Source organism: Microtus ochrogaster, chromosome 1, assembly GCF_000317375.1.
Source record: "Microtus ochrogaster isolate Prairie Vole_2 chromosome 1, MicOch1.0, whole genome shotgun sequence".
NCBI classification, from domain to species: Eukaryota; Metazoa; Chordata; class Mammalia; order Rodentia; family Cricetidae; genus Microtus; species Microtus ochrogaster.
Window position 1 is genome coordinate 21,935,985 of NC_022009.1, and position 16,622 is coordinate 21,952,606.

General features: G+C 41.9%; 1 protein-coding gene across 3 annotated transcripts in view; it reads left to right on the plus strand.

Annotated features, from left to right (window-relative positions):
• The window catches only part of Dnal1 (dynein axonemal light chain 1), a 46,554-nt gene that overhangs the window by 24,605 nt on the left and 5,327 nt on the right, over positions 1–16,622 (plus strand). For all 3 annotated transcript variants that reach the window (XM_026780034.1, XM_005343326.3, XM_013346468.2), the window contains 5 exons: positions 1,038–1,147; positions 3,479–3,534; positions 7,480–7,535; positions 12,382–12,508; positions 13,982–14,122. In XM_026780034.1, the coding sequence (XP_026635835.1) occupies positions 1,038–1,147; positions 3,479–3,534; positions 7,480–7,535; positions 12,382–12,508; positions 13,982–14,122 (490 nt within the window). The remainder of the gene's footprint in view (positions 1–1,037; positions 1,148–3,478; positions 3,535–7,479; positions 7,536–12,381; positions 12,509–13,981; positions 14,123–16,622) is intronic.

Sequence of the window (16,622 nt, forward strand, 5' to 3'; positions counted from 1 at the left end):
TTTTTTTTTGGTTTTTCGAGATAGGGTTTCTCTGTAGCTTTGGTGCCTGTCCCGGAACTAACTCTTGTAGACCAGGCTGGTCTCGAACTCCCAGAGATCCGCCTGCGTCTGCCTCCCAAGTGCTGGGATTAAAGGCGTGTGCCACCACCGCCCAGCTAGAATCTCCTTTTATAGTTCTTTTGAAATATATACCTAATCTATGGCCGTACCACCCTGATTGAACACAATCTCATTTGAAATATACAGATTTATCATAACTACTCTCCTATGCCAGAGAACACTCCAGCTTGCTCCTCCTATCTTATTCATTTTGTCTTTCCTTCATCCCGTTCTTCCCAGCCTCTGATAGCCATTATTTTACTCTTGACTTCAAAAAGATAAGGTCAAGTCTTAGAGCCTCCGTGCATGGGTTAGGGCATGAAATATTTGTCCTTCTGGGCCTTTTGCACTAATGAATCCTCTAGGGCCATCATGTTGGCACAAATAACCCAACACTTACTGAAGACCTACGAAGTGTCAGTTTCCAATGACCTAACCTATAAATGTAATGAAAATAAGCACAGAAAAGCTGGGGAGATTACTTAATTGGTAAAGTGTTTGCTGCCCAAGCACAGGGACCTGAGTTCAAATCCCCAGAAGCCATGCAGATTACTGGGCCCAGCTCTTGGGGTTGAAGGGTGAAGACATGAAGATGCCAGCATATCCTCCCGCCTCTGCCTTCTGCGTGTTGGGATTAAAGGCGTGCGCCACCACTTCTCAGCTATTATTTAAGAGACTCTTAAAGAATTTAAAATATTACAAATGGGAATTCTTTTCTGCTTATTGTCATTTGTGAGGACTTTAGAGTTGTCTGGCCTGGGTGTGTAGGAACATGGTTACTAAGGCCAACAAGTACAAATGCCAGTGAGTGAGCGGTGAATAATAACCGGAGTTATAAAGCGTAATAATTATTCTAAGACAAACACGTGAAATTCTGACCTCTTTTGTTCCACGTTATAACCAAGGATGATTTTGTGCCACATTAATTTTTTCCATAGGAAGAAAAGACCGGTCAGAGGCCGTCTGAGGCCAGAGAGATAAAACTGTATGCCCAGATCCCCCCGATAGAGAAGATGGATGCGTCTCTGTCCACACTTGCCAACTGCGAGTAAGGCCCCTCTCATCCTCCTAGTATTGCTAAGTTTTCCTTCCTTTTCGTACACAAACTTGTTTGCTTTTTCCTGACAAAGCAAAATGTGAAAAATTATTGGTTTATGGGATTATTGATTGAGTGATACCAAACAGCACATTTTTATACAGTTTTTATACAGTGTTTGTAGATAGAAGTTACCTAGTCTTTTGCAAAAGCTAAATAACACAGTAACTTATTGATTTGTTGTACAGTCTGCTTCCTAAGCAGGGGGATAATATTGAAAGTTAACCTGGGAAACTTATCAAGTCTTTCAAAATAAAAAATAAAAACAAAAAGGGCTGGGGAAGGAGACTGGAGAGATGGGTCAGTGGTTAAGTTAACATCAGCCTACATTTCCAAACATTGATAACTGGAATTCAGACCTCCAGAACCCACATCAGTGCTGGCGAATTCCAACCTCAAGGAATCCCCAGAGCAAGCTTTCAAATCAGTGAGCTCTGAGTTTGATTGAGAGACCCTGCCTCAATGGATAAGGTGGAAGAGTGATGGAGAATGATTCGGAAGCATGATTCCTCAACATTAGGCCTCTACCTGAGTGTACACATGTGCACACCAAATGCATACACAAATGGTAAAAAGAAAAAAAGTGGGCTGGGGGTCATCAAACTCACTAGAAGAGTACTTGCCTAGCTCTTGTACGTGCGAGGCCTTGAGTCCCGCCCCCAAACAGCAGTAACATAATGAAACAAAATTTAACAGTCTACTGCATTGTCTTGTAAAGTTACCTACCAAAATCAAAGTCATGTCTCTTACTAGATACCTAAGACATGCCTCTTAAAGAAAAAAAGAACCTTAATACAGTTCAAAGTACCTAGAAAATACAATGAATATGAAAAAAGGAATTAACGTCAACCTAAATTGCAGTACATTGTGGGACTAGTATTAGCACTTTAAGAGTAATCCTGGTTAGGCTGGGCATGGTGGCGTATGCCTGTAGCCTCACCCTCCGGAAGGCTGAGGCAGGAGGATCATTAGCACAGGGTCAGATAATGAGATACTATTTCATAAAAACAAACGAAAAGCTCAAATTGTTATCAAATTATACTCACTTTGGAATCTTATTTCCCAGGACTTTAAATATCAGGTTGATACTAATTCTTATTTTCTAAACGTTCTGTACAGTTTTTAGCAGGGTTCTGTGGGTAACTTGGAAATTGTACTCTGATGCATCATATTCATGTTTTCACACTTCCTGTCTCTTGTCGGGACTGGAGAATACTCCATAGTTTTTGGGGTTCCTTCACCCTGTGCTTACCTAATTGTGACCCCTTTACTTGCCCTTTCTGTAGGAGATTAACCCAATCCCAGTTTCACAGAAGCAGAAGGTCTGCTAATGAAACCTTAGTGTCTTATTTACAGTAAACAAACTGGACCATTCTTGGACACATATCTGCAAAGCTATTAGACTAATATCTTTGGATCAAAAGGAAAAGCAAACATGTTTAGTTACCGAGTGCAACTTGTTCCATGTGATGAAAGCACAGAACAAAAATTGTTTTGCTTCAACTATGACTTCAAAGTAATCAAATATGTTTTATCCTAAAACTATCTGAGTCAACATGTTTGAGGCCTCTGAGCTACATAAGCACCTCAGAAACCACTTAGAAAGAGCCAGGCTGCTCATATTTTTTGTAGGCATCTTGGGACAGATTGCCTAAAGAGAAATTAAAGAATTCTTTCCCAGCCATAGCCTTTGACTTAAAGGCATACCTTTTCTGTTGGTAGTGCTCAGGAGTGGGCGGGTGAATAGGAGGCACGCAGAGTTGGCCCTTTACTTACCAAGTGTTTATATAGTAATTGCCTTTGCTTTTTCAAGCAGATTAAAAATGAATAATTCCTCTTCAACTCAAATCATGAGGGTAAGATACATGTTCTAGGGTTTTAATTTTGGCCCTGCCATTTTGTAACTATGTAATAGTGGGAAAATCGCTTAACAGCTTTGCACTTCAATTTCATTCATAAAATGCAATAAAAGTAATATCTCGGAAGACTATGAAATATTCAATCAAAGACTACATGTACTAAAAATTTGATAGATAACACCAAACTTCCCTTTAAAATTTGTTGTTAATTCTCTATAATGAGTGTATATTAACTTTTATAATCATTTGGGGGTAAAATTTCAAAATGAAAGAATAAATTCTGTGAGTGAAGGGGAAAATGTATTAAGTATAAAAAGAAACATGAATTAAAAATCTTCCATGGACTATTACTATTAAGAAATAATTTCTGACATTGCACTTGGGTTTTTCAAAGTAATTAAAGTTTTTGTTTGTTTTCTTAAAGGAAGCTTTCCCTGTCTACAAACTGCATTGAAAAAATTGCCAACCTGAACGGCTTAAGTAAGTGACCCCAGGAACAGATGGTGCTTGGGTTTCTAGTTACTGGAGCAAACATTCCAGAGACATGTGTCATTCCAGATGCTGGCACCTGTTTTAGCTGTAGTACGTGTCAGATGACGGAGACTATATAACCATGTCTTGAGTTTGGTTATCCAAGAAGAATGAGAGATAGCGTGAGACCTGAATATTTTTAAGTCCCTTTAAAACTTTTATGGGCCGGGCGATGGTGGCGCACGCCTTTAATCCCAGCACTCGGGAGGCAGAGGCAGGCGGATCTCTGTGAGTTCGAGACCAGCCTGGTCTACAGAGCTAGTTCCAGGACAGGAACCAAAGCCACAGAGAAACTCTGTCTCGAAAAAACCAAAAAACCAAACAACAAAAAAAACAAATAAAACTTTTATGGAGTTGAAGTTGAGGTGACTGGGTGGGACAGCCAGATTTTCTGTTGTCTTTTGTTGTGGTAGTGTTCAGATTTGGCTTGTCTATGTTTTGAACTTGCTGTATTTAGATTTTAAGTCCCCACTGTCCCATGCCCTCTATGCTCCGCCCTCCCTGCGTCTGCTTCTTACTTTCTCAGTTAGTTTCCAATGACAGAAGTGTATTCTCTACAGTTTTAGAAGCTGCAAATATGAGCGAAAAATCAAGCCTCCCTCTGAGTCTTTTCGGAAGACTCTTTCTCCTGCTCCTTCCATTTTGTGATGGCTGCCACATCCATTGGCTTCTGACTGCATGATGCCAACTTCTGCTTTTGAGGTCAAAGTAGCTCCTGTTCTTTCTGTGCTAAGTCCCTGCCTCTCTCCCTTCAGGACATGTGGACACTTGGCACACCAGATAGGAAGGATGATCCCCTGTCTGAAGATCTTTCCTTTCTTTTTTTTCTTTTTTTTTGGGGGGGGGGTTGAGACAGGGTTTCTCTATAGCTTTGGAGCCTGTCCTGGAACTAGCTCTTGTAGTCCAGGCTGGCCTCAAGCTCACAGAGATCCACCTGCCTCTGTCTCCCGAGTGCTGGGATTAAAGACATGCGCCGCCGCCCTGCTTCCTTTCTTTTTCTTTTCTTTTTTTTTTATTTGTTGTTGTTTTCCAAGACAGAGTTTTCCTATGTATCCCTGTCTTAGACAGAATGTAGATCAAACTGGCCTTGAACTCACAGAGATCTGCGTATCTCTGCCTTTGGGTGCTGGCTCTATGACAAGATCTTTGGACACTTCTACAAAGGATTTTTATTCCATACAAAGGCACAGTCACAGGCTCCAGGGATTAGCATGTAGGTATCTTTGGGGGAGCTATTATTTAGTCTGTGGCACTGCCTGCCCCACCAAGCCCTGCTCCAAGTCCACCATTGAGCCCTGTTTCCTGTCTTCTGTGAAGGTCCTCTCAGATGACTGCTGCTTCCCATTGCCAGGAGCAGACCCCTTCTGTAGGGCCTCATTAGCTCCCCCTTAAGTCTTGCAGGGAAAAATACATTTGAACTTATTTTTCTTTTCTATAAATATACAAATCAAATGTACACACATAAACTGGGATAGTTTGGAAAACAGCATATGCCCTGTAGTAGAAGTTCTAGTGTGAATTTTAAAATGTGGAGTCTTTCTTTAATGTCAGTCCTAACACACTGAGTTTGTACACCTGTGAATGTTTTGGTCAGAGGCCAACATTGGATATCATTCTTCAAAAGCCATCTTCCTTTTACTGGCCTGGGGCTACAAGTATGCTAAGCTAGCCAGCCAGCCCCAGGGGTCTGCTGGTCTTCGCCTCACTGGACCTGAGGCTACAAGTGCACAACACACCAGCTGTGCTTCATGGGTTTTTGGAGTCAGGTTCAGGTCTTCATGCTAGCACTTAAATACCACCCAGCCCATAACACACTACACTGATTTCATGACCTAGGAAAGGCCTTTGATTCTTGTAACAGCATCCACAATGATCTTTTCTGTCTATCTGTTCTTAACTGTCCTCACTGACACCAGAGTTCTCGTGCTGATAATACCATTCTCCCAGATCAGAAACCTTTTAATCATTCGTCTTTGCCTAATAGAAATTTAATGCCTAATGTCGCAGTCAGAGTCATCTAAATCCTCAGACAGAAACATACGATGCTTTTGTTGGTTGCTTGGTTTTCTTTGTTTGATTTTTTGCTTGTTTGTTTGTTCTTATTGTTTGAGGCAGGGTCTAACTATGTAGCCCTGGCTAGCCTAGAATTCGTTGTGTAGACCCATCTGGTCTCAAACTCATAGAGATCCACCTGCCTCTGCTTCCAGGGTGCTGGGATTAAAAGTGTGCACCACCATGCCTGGCTGTACCATTCTTTTTTGTGCATTTGCTTAGACAGTGCTTCTCATTGAGTACAGGCTCGTCATCTCCCAAGAGAAACCCTGTAGGAAATTAAGGTCAGATTAAGAATGCCACATTTAAATGCCCCCTCCTCTCTAGGACTTCCCAGAACTCCACCATCATGATCATAAATTGAGAATGTTTATAATAATTTATCTTAGATTTTAATTACATTCACCTACTAATACAGTTAAAGGTCAAGTGAGTCAATATATATAAAGTATAGAATTGTATATGGTACATCTACAATGAAGGCTAAAGCTATGTGTGGTAGTATGCAATAGAATTTGAACTATTTGGGAAGCTGTGGAAAGAGCTTTGAGTTTGAGGACAGCATGAGCAACCTTTGCAGGACCTTGTCCCAAGAATAGAACCTTTTTTAAAGGGGGAAAGACTGAAGCTAGGCATAGTGATGCATAATGTATAATCTCAGTACTTGGGAGGCTCAGGCAGAATGAGTACTACAAGTTCAAGGCCAGCCTAGGCTACATAATGAATTCTAGGCCAGCCTGGGCTACAGAATGAACCCTTGTTTCAAAATGGGAGGAGTCTGGTGATAAACTTCAATGGTGAAATGCTGGCCTGACATACATAAAGCCCTAGGTTAAATCTCCAGCACTAAAAACAAAACAAAGCAACCAAGTAAAGATTAGCAATGGCTATAGCTGGGAATATGTGTTCTTTGGAGCTCTCAAGAGGAATCATTGCAGCCTGGAAGCTTTCCTATCTTCATGTCGGTCAGACTCCTTACCCCGTGGTGAATGCCAAGAGAAACTATAGCAAGGAGAAATTTTTGTGGCTAATGGGTTCAGAATTTCAGTCAGGCTCATCTAGATTGTTGCTTTGGGCCTGAGGCAAGGTGGACACCGAGGCAGGATGTCACTGCAGAGGAAAGTTGGTTGTGCTTCCCAAAAGAGAGAGAGAAAGGGGCCAGGAACAAGGCATATCTTCCCAGGGCGTACCCACATTGGCCCGCTTCTTCCCCTTGGTTCCCACTTCCTATTTCCTGCCACTTTCTGTTAATGCCATGTATTATGAGTCCATCATTGAATTAATCTATTAATGAGATCAAAGCCACTATGCCCCAGTCAGTTCCCCAAAGTTTCACCTCTGAACACTGTTGATGTGGAACCAAGCCTTTAACACATGAGCCTTTTAGGGGGATGTCTCATATCCTAGCCTTAGTGTCCATCCCAGCCCACTCTGCACCCTGTTCTTCACTGCCATTGAATGTGCAGGGGAGGTGTTAGCTACTACTAGACTTGTGGCTAAGATGGCGCCTGGTTCCCATTTCTGCTGACTCATTAACAATTTAGGCTATTTTGGGTTTTTCCTCTGTAACTGAAGTAACCTGCACGACTGTGGAGGTGAGAGGAACTGCTTGTGGGGTCCACTCCAGTGTGGGTCCTGAGCAGTGACCTCAAGTCATCAAACTTGGCAGCAAGCGTCCACTAAGCCATCTTGCCAGCTCCATTACCTATTTGGTAGTAGAGCCTTTGTAACTCACTGTGTAGAGGTATTAATTCTATACCATTTCTTAGGGCGTTGTTCTACTAGACTAAGGATAGTTGCATGTATATTTCTCACAAACAAAATGCCTTTTTTCCACAACAGAAAACTTGAGGATTTTGTCCTTAGGAAGAAACAACATAAAGAACCTCAATGGACTGGTAGGTTATTGTTTTACTTTTTTAAAAGTATATATTTTTTCTTATAAAATAATGGTTTTCTATTGCAGAACCTTTACAGTTATAAAACCAAATAGGACAAGTACCAACAAACCACTGACAGTTTGAAACTGCTCGCGTTGGCTTGTCTGCTTGAGGAGTTTGTAAAGTGGAATTGTACTGTGCATGCTGCTTTGTATCTTTATTTTATTCATTATTTTTACATTATATTTATTTTGTGTGTGTGTGTTTATGCTTGTGCCGTGGCATGAATGTGAATGTCAGAAGACAATTTGAGGGGATCAAGTCCTTCCACATCTGGGTCCCGGGAATTTAACTCAGGTCATCAGACGGGGAAGAAATGTTTGTGCCCTGAGCTGTCTCACTAGCTCTGTGTCTCCTTTTAAAATTTAATATACAGATTTTTTTTCATGTAATTCACTAAGTGAATCCATTGGCATGTTTCCTGAAGGCCTACATTTGTTTGTACGTGTGTTCACCATGACATGCTATGGAGGTCAGAGGAGATTGTTTGGGACTCAGGTCTCTTCTATCATGTGGGCTTTGGGATTAAACTCGGGTTATCAGGCTTGGCAGTAAACCCTTTCACCCTTTTTCCTGCTGAGTCATCTCACTGGTCTACGTGTGTGTGTGTGTGTGTGTGTGTGTGTGTGTGTGTGTGTGTGTGTGTGTACAAAGTTATACATGGCAAAGACAGAGTGCAACTTGCAAGTCACTTCTTTCTTCCACCATGTGGGTCCCAGGGATTGAACTCAGGTCCTCAGTAAATGTTGTTGCTGGATGAACCATCTCTAGGTAGATGAATACTGCTCTGGTGAAGCAAAGTTTCTTCTTGAACATGAAGCTTGAATCTGGATTTAGCTAGACTAGAAAGAAGCCAGCAAGACTCCAGATCCTTCTGTCTCTGTGCCCTCAGATCTGGACATTTGCAGGGATGCCTGGCTTTGTTCGTAGGTATTGGGATCCAAACTGCTTCTCAGGTGGGGGTCCTGGTTACAGAACAAACACTTTTAACTGTTTTTAACCTCTCTAACCCTGTGAATACCTGCTTTAAGCAGGGACTGGTCTAAACACTAGATACATGACAGAATTAAAATCTTTTTTTGAGCCAGGTGTGGTGGCGCACACCTTTAATCCCAACACTTGGGAAGCGGAGGCAGGTGGATCTCTGAGATCAAGGCCAGCCTAGTCTACAGAATGAGTTCTAGGACAACCAGGGCTACACGGAGAAGCACTGTCTTGAAAAACCAGAAAAAGGGCTGGAGAGATGGCTCAGCGGTTAGGAGCACTGACTGCTCACAAGCACCTGTAACGAGATCTCGTGCCCTCTTCTGGCTTGCAAGCATACATGCAGAAAGAACACTATACATAATAAATCAATCTAAAAAAAAAAAAAGAAATGAAAAAGAAAAAAAAAACCAGAAAAAAAATAAAACAGCCTTTGCTCTCATTGAACTCACCTTATGGTCATGAGAGAAATACTAAAGGATAACTGTGCGTCAGGTGTTAATGAATGCAGTGAGGCACACTGAGGCAAGACCTCTGTAACCTAGGTTGGCTTTGAACTTACAGCAGTCCTCCTGCCTCAGCCTCCTGAATGCTAGGAATACAGACATGAGGCATCACACCTGTCTACAGTGTTCAGAAATTTATACCAGAGCCCAGGAGGTGGCTTAGTGAGTGAAGGACCCAAGTCTGGACCCCAGCTTGTGAAGAAGCCAGACACAGGACGCACTTGTAGTCTGAGAGCTCGGCAATAGAGGCAGGAAGATTCTGAGGATTCACTCGCCAGCCTAGCTTAATGGTGAGCTCTAGGTTCAGTGAGAGACCCTGTTTCAAAAAATTAGGCGGAGACTAATAGACACTCAACTTGACCTCTGGCCTCTACACACATACACACACGTGCACATAAACCAAATGCATAAAGTTCACTGTCTAATCCATCTAGAGTTTATTTTTATGTGTATCTAAGGATCAGATTGTATTTCCTTCTGTTTCTCTAAATGACTAGCCATTTACAGAAACGCCTTTGGGGGCTGGAGAGATGGCTCAGTGGTTAAGAGCACTGGCTGCTCTTCCAGAGAACCTGGGTTTGATCTCCATTCCCACATGTCAGCTCACAACAGTCTGTAACTTTAGTCCCAGGGATCTGACACACTCTTCTGTCCGCTGCAAGAACTGCATGCTTATGGTGCACAGGTACACATGCTGACAGTATACATAAATAAAGATGAGGATTTGTTCAAGCCCTCTTCCCAAGGTTTGGAAATGCTGCCCACCAAACTCTTGTACATGTGAGTGTGCTCCCACTTGGCTAGAGTCTTCTCATTCCCTTCATAAAGTCCTGCTACCTGTCTGCTGCCTTCTTTCTTTAGCTTTATATTATTTGGGATATCTACTAGGACAAGTCTTCTCTCCTTTGTAAAATATTTATGACTTTTCCTGTGTGTTTACTCTGGAGAAATTTGAGAATCACTTTGTCATAATCCTGTGCATAAATCCCTTTGGAAATTGTACTGGAGCCGGGCGGTGGTGGCGCACGCCTTTAATCCCAGCACTTGGGAGGCAGAGGCAGGCGGATCTCTGTGAGTTCGAGACCAGCCTGGTCTACAGAGCTAGTTCCAGGACAGGCTCCAAAGCCACAGAGAAACCTTGTCTCGAAAAACCAAAAAGAAAAAAAAAAAAGAAAAAAGAAAAGGAAATTGTACTGGAAATGCATTAAATAGATGGATTGAAAGAATTGATGGCTTTGTAACAATAAAATTTTTACAGGAAGATTTGTGCATTTTATTGTACTTCAGTAAAGTTAAATAAGTTTACATTCTATAAGACCTGCTACATTTCCTGAGCAGAAATGTATTCCTGGGAGTTTATAGTTTTCATTGCTGCAGTGAATGGTGCGACTTTTCTTCCATAAGTCATGGTAATGACGTAACCGGCTGTTTGTTTCAGGTGGGGCTGTAACTCAGTGGTAGAGCACTAACCTGCCCATGTAAGGCTCAGTGTAAGCCCCAGAGCCGCCTGGTGGGGGTGGGACTATTTGTTTTGTATTCCTGAGTAGTAAGTCACAAACAATCCTTAGTATTTAGAAATCATGCATTCTAAAGTCTTATAAGCAACATTATATTATCTGAATTCTTTATACTAATCAAACAGTAACGATCTGTCACTGTATGGTCCAAAATCAAAGTCTTAACGACAGCCAATAAAACCTTCCTACTCCCAGAAGCTCTGACATACTCTCACAAGGGGAGACCTTTAGTTGTTCTGTTTCAGTACTCACAAGGGGATACTGAGGATCGAACCCGGAGCATGATGCATGCTCAGCCATGTCCCACCCTGGCTACAACTCAGCTGGGCCTAAGTCTTCTCAGTATTTAATGTGTGATTTCTGCTACCTCATCACCCTTAATGGAGACACGAGAAAGACAGGAGTCCGAGGCAGTAAAATTGTATAGATTGAAATATAAGTTATCCGAAGACTAATTCTTTTGCTCTAAAAGTTTTGTGTGATATTGTAATTAGATCCTTTGGGAGATGTCAGAACATTAGTTTAGAAAACTTAGTTAAGTCCCAATTTCCTGATATAGGAGTGCCAAGATAGAGTGGTTAAAAGTATTCCTGTACTTTTTAGTTGGGAAGTTAAAACTGAGATGAGATATGGGGGTTGAGATGGTAGAGTTAGCACAGGCTACCCTGTTCTCACCTTTCCTCCCTGGTTGACCATTATGGAAAATGCATTAAGGATCTTACTCTGTCCATAGTCTTTTAAGGGACAATTACACAGAGTTCGACCTGGGCCACCAGACATTACCATGTGAGTGCATGTGAACTGTAAGAGGCAAGGGAGACACAGCAGAAACAGAGTGAGTCCTGCCTAGTACTTTGTTTTAAAGGAAAAGATCATTGCATTTGTCTAATGTCTACTGAAATCTTTGTGCAATATTTAAAGGCAGTATAATATAACTTTTATTCTGTAATAGAAAGACTAAGTGTTTAAAACTGAATTTCATATATCAAAATAAGATAAGGTTGACGAGACAGCTCAGATGGTAAAATATTTGCTCCACAAGCATAAGAAGGTTGTATTTGACCCTTAGAACCCACTTAAAAAGAGTAACTATATATGATTGTAATCCCAGAGATGGGGGCACAGAGATGGGATCCCCGAGGCTTGCTGGCCAGCCAGCCCAGTCAAATCGGTGATCCCCAGGCCAATGAGAGATCTTGTCTCAAACAACAAGGTAGGCAGCTCCTCGGGAATGATGCCCGTGCACACAGTGATGATGGGTAGATAGGGTAGCAATAGCAAAATGCTCATGCTATGTTCTGGATCTGTGAGCTCATAGAATGTAAAATTCTCTTAATGTTTTAATAATTAATCTTGGGAAAAGTCTGAATTTTAGAGCAAGTTCTGGGACTTAATGTAAATGAGATATGAGATAGTGCCTTATATAATACAGAAACTAAATTGGCTTGTCTACTTTTAAGTTTTCTTAGGACCAAATATTATAGCCTGTAAGAAGGTAATTTGAAACTGCTATTCAGTAAACATGACGGAATAGTGCCGTTACTTCTCCTTTTGGTGATTTCAGTAGCTATTCTTGAATGTTCGTGAAGCAATCGGAGAACAGAGTTCAGAGCCACTTAATAGGTAGGGAATGTTCTGTTTCATCCCCTTTGTGAACTGGAACTTGCAGAGTGTCAGCTCTTCAGCAAGTGGGCAGACAACTCTCAGATCTCTTTAGAAGCCATTCCATATGTTTGTAAGGAAAGAGGCACAATGGGGTAAAAAATGAGAATGTCAATCAGATGCTGTCTTTTCCAGGAAGCAGTAGGAGACACGTTAGAAGAACTGTGGATCTCCTACAATTTCATTGAGAAGCTGAAAGGGATCCATGTGATGAAGAAACTGAAGATTCTCTACATGTCTAATAACCTGGTGAAAGACTGGGGTAAGCGGAGAGCAGCTCTCGCTAGTCTCCTGTGTCCTGCCCAGCTCATAGAAAACAGTCAGCAGAGCTGGGCTTGCGGTGATGTACCCCACACGCGGGATGCCGAGGCAGGACAGAGCTTGAGGTAGTGAGACTTACCTCACAGCACACTAATAAAAAGGAAAGCACCCAATTAAGGGAAAATACAGAAAACATGAACCTTTTTTTGGTAAAGATTTTTTTTTATTATGTATAGTGTTCTTCCTGCATGTATGCCTGCATGCCAGAAGAGGGCACCGATCTCATTACAGATGGTTTGTGAGCCACCATGTGGTTGCTGGGAATTGAACTCAGGACCTCTGGAAGAGCAACCAGTGCTTTTAATCTCTGAGCCATCTCTCCAGCCCCAAGAACTTTTATTTTTAAATGCAGAGAAAAACAGCTTTGGGAATAACTCTAGGAATTCCCCAATTTTAAATATAAGAAGTATATGGCAATGTATATTTAGCTATTTACTTAGGCCTAGAAAAATGGCTTCGTGTCTCACAAACATGAGGACCTGAGTTCAGATCCCCAGGACCCATGTAAAAGCTGGGAATAGACAATGGGCATCTGTAATCCAAGTGGTAGTGAGGAGGTGGAGACAGAATCCTAGGCTTGTGAACAGTCTGGCAAGCTGGATCAGTGAGCCCATGTTCAGTGAGAGACCCTGCCTCAAAAAATAAGGTAAAGAGGATTTGAGGAAGATACCGAAATACCAACCTCAGTCTCCACTTCCATGCACATGTACATGCGAGTATGCGCGCGCGCACACACACACACACACACACACACACACACACACACACACACACACACACACACACACACACTGACTTTATGGTTGCATAGGTCCTGGCCATGAAAAAAGTGTATTATCCAAAGCTAAAGAAAGTCATTTAAATTTAATAAACGTGAAAGACTGATTTGCTGCCTACGTGGCTTTGCCTCTTTTCATGTTATTCTTTCAGCATGTTCTAATGCCGTGCTGTATACAACATGAACTATGCCAGATGCTTGAAAAACATCTGGGATGTGGACATTATTCCAGCTGCTCGGTTCACAGCTGAGAGGGAAGAGAGGAAGATAATATTTCTAAACTGTTGTAGGTTCTGTAATAGGGATTTGAATGAGTTGCTCAAGAACTCGGAGACAAAGGCAGGCTGGCGCATCCTCCACAGATGCAGTACCTCTGAGGTTAATTTACTGTTATTTTCAACACTGACCTTCTCTGTTTATCCCATCATTAGAAAGGTAGAAAAGATAGTTCCTCATTCCCTCCCCATAATATCCTCAGATGATGACTTTTATATAATAAAGTTTCCCATATTCTTCAAAATCTTAAACCACAGTCCCACATGGTCGCTAATGGAGTCTGTGATTGAATTCTGTCTCCAAAACTGTATGAGTATGACCCCAGTTTATCAACGTGGACGGTGTTCTGTGTGCTTGCAGCTGAATTCGTGAAACTGGCAGAACTGCCATGCCTGGAAGACCTGGTGTTCGTAGGCAATCCGCTGGAGGAGAAGCATTCTGCAGAGGGCAACTGGATCGATGAAGCAACCAAGAGGGTGCCGAAGCTGAAAAAGCTGGATGGTGAGTGGCTCGGGCTCGCTGGGAAGTGTTTCCTGGGTGTAAACCTGAAATTCTGGAGGGAATTATGAGAAAGAGCAAAACTGGAGAAAAGGAAGGTTGTCTCTCATTGTTATGGCCATTTCTGTTCTGTGATTTGATCATCCAGTTTTAGGCCAAGTACAATGAGAAATTCCTAGGAACTTTAGACAGGTACAAGGACCACCCTGGGCTTAAATCCTGTAAGAAACTAGGCTTATTCCCAAGTTATAAGACCGTTATTTTGTGGGATAGTTGGGCATAAATGACAAATAGTTGCCCTTCACAATTTAATCAGAATTATATTGTTCCCTTTACTTTCTCCCCTGTGACTTTAGTTTCCCAATCCCTGAGATCCATGTTATGTCAGTAGATATCCCTAACCAACTGGGCCAAGTCCCAGCTCGAAAATTATGCTTGCTAATGAAGTTTATCAAGCCTTGTTCATTTGTAATAGAAAAGATAGAGACAATAATACCATTAGTAATCATATTAAAGGGTATATCATAGTGTTGTTATGAAGATTAAGAGAAATAATCTGTTAAATATTGTCCTTAGCACAAAATATTAAATAATACATTGTAATTATCTTGAAATATTTAAATAATCCAGAAACTCAAGCATATAAAAAAAATCTCAGTATAAATTTATTTATTTATTTTTTGTTTTTTGTTTTTTGCTTTTTCGAGACAGGGTTTCTCTGTGGCTTTGGAGCCTGTCCTGGAAGTAGCTCTGTAGACCAGGCTGGTCTCGAACTCACAGAGATCCACCTGCCTCTGCCTCCCAAGTGCTGGGATTAAAGGCATGCGCCACCATCGCCCGGCTAGTATAAATTTATTTTGGCTTTGAACTCTACCTTCCAATTTAATTCAGCTGGGCTATCAAGAAACTTAGTATGACATTCATTTTTGTTTTTTGGGTTTTTGTTTGCCTTTTGAGACAGGGTCTTACTATATAGTCTAGGCAGGTCTAGAACTCCTGATGTAGTCCAGGCTGACCCAAACTCACAGGTTCTGGGATTAAAGGTACCACAATCAGCTATAGTTAAGACATTCTTAATATCTCTCTGGATGATGCCATCATTATAGAGCAGGTCATGAGGAAAAGTTGTAGGTCAGCAGTTCCCAACAAGTATAACAGAAGCATCAATTGTCCCCATTCCTGAAACTCCTGTCATGCTGTCCACCTGCGTTGTGGAAGTGGCCTTCCTGTTTGCTTGGTTGGTTTTTGTTTTTGAATTAGGTCTATGATGACCACAGGATTTTCTCCTCAGATAAAGCACAGGCATTCATTCCCTCCCAGTAGTGTTAAAAACCAGGGCCAGGGGTCCCCTGTTCTAGAACTTCTCTCCTGCCGTCCTCGGGAAGTACCTTCCTAATTTGGGAGGCCTCTTCACGCTCCTTCCCACTAACAGATTCTTCTCAGCTTCTGACATTTTTCAGAGACAAAGCAAGTCTGTGGTCTCTTTCTGCTTTCATTTCTATTCCTAAAACAACCCTGCACATAACTGACAAGCCTGACTGACTGAATGGGAGAAAGGAAGCACCCAGTGCTGGTGACGTGACTGCTGCGCCGTCCCAAAGGTGCATTTCCATGTTGTCCTCATCGGTGCGCTCACTCTGACGAACGCGCAAAATAAAGGGCCACCCTTCCTTCACCCTGCTCTACTCTCGCATCCTGGGCTGTGACTCCTCATCCCTTCTTTATAACCACTAACGCCCTACAGTCAAACCTTTTATCTGTAGCAGGTAGCTACAGCATTTGTTAAGTGGGGCTCCAGAAGTGATTCTCAACCTGTGGATCACGGCCCCTTTGGCAAACTTCTGTCCCCAAAAATATTTACGTTATGATTCATAACAGCAGCAAATTAGTTATGAAGTCGTGACAAAAATAATTTCCTGGTTTGGGTCACCACAACATGAGGAACTGTATTAAAGGGTTGCAGCGCTAGGAAGGCTGAGAACCACTGCACTAGAGGAACCCTGCAGAATCTCTGAGGAGAGTAAGAAGATGTATGTAGTTAAAAAAAATATGCACAGGTTATTCTCATATGTCTCCCTAAGGAAGAGAAGTGTTCTCTGTTCTTGTGATGGGAATTAGAGCCCCCACAAGGCCCTCAAGTATCTGCTTTCTGTACCCAAAACAAGAAACAACTTAATTAGGGTATAATTAGCACAATTAACTTGACATGCCAAAGTATAGAGTTTGATAAGTTTCAACATGTATAATCATCACCATTGTCAAAAAAACAAACATGGACTGGTGTGATGCCTCAGTTGGCCACGTGCTCGCCTTACAAATATAAAGCAAGTATAAATCCTTACCTAAGGACTTGCATTTGAACCCCAAACCCGTGTGAAAAAGCTAGGTGCTTGTAGCATAAGCTTGTGGTTCCAGTACTCCAGGTTAATGAAGGATCCTCTCTCTCTTTTTCACACACACACACACACACACACACACACACACACACACACACACACACACA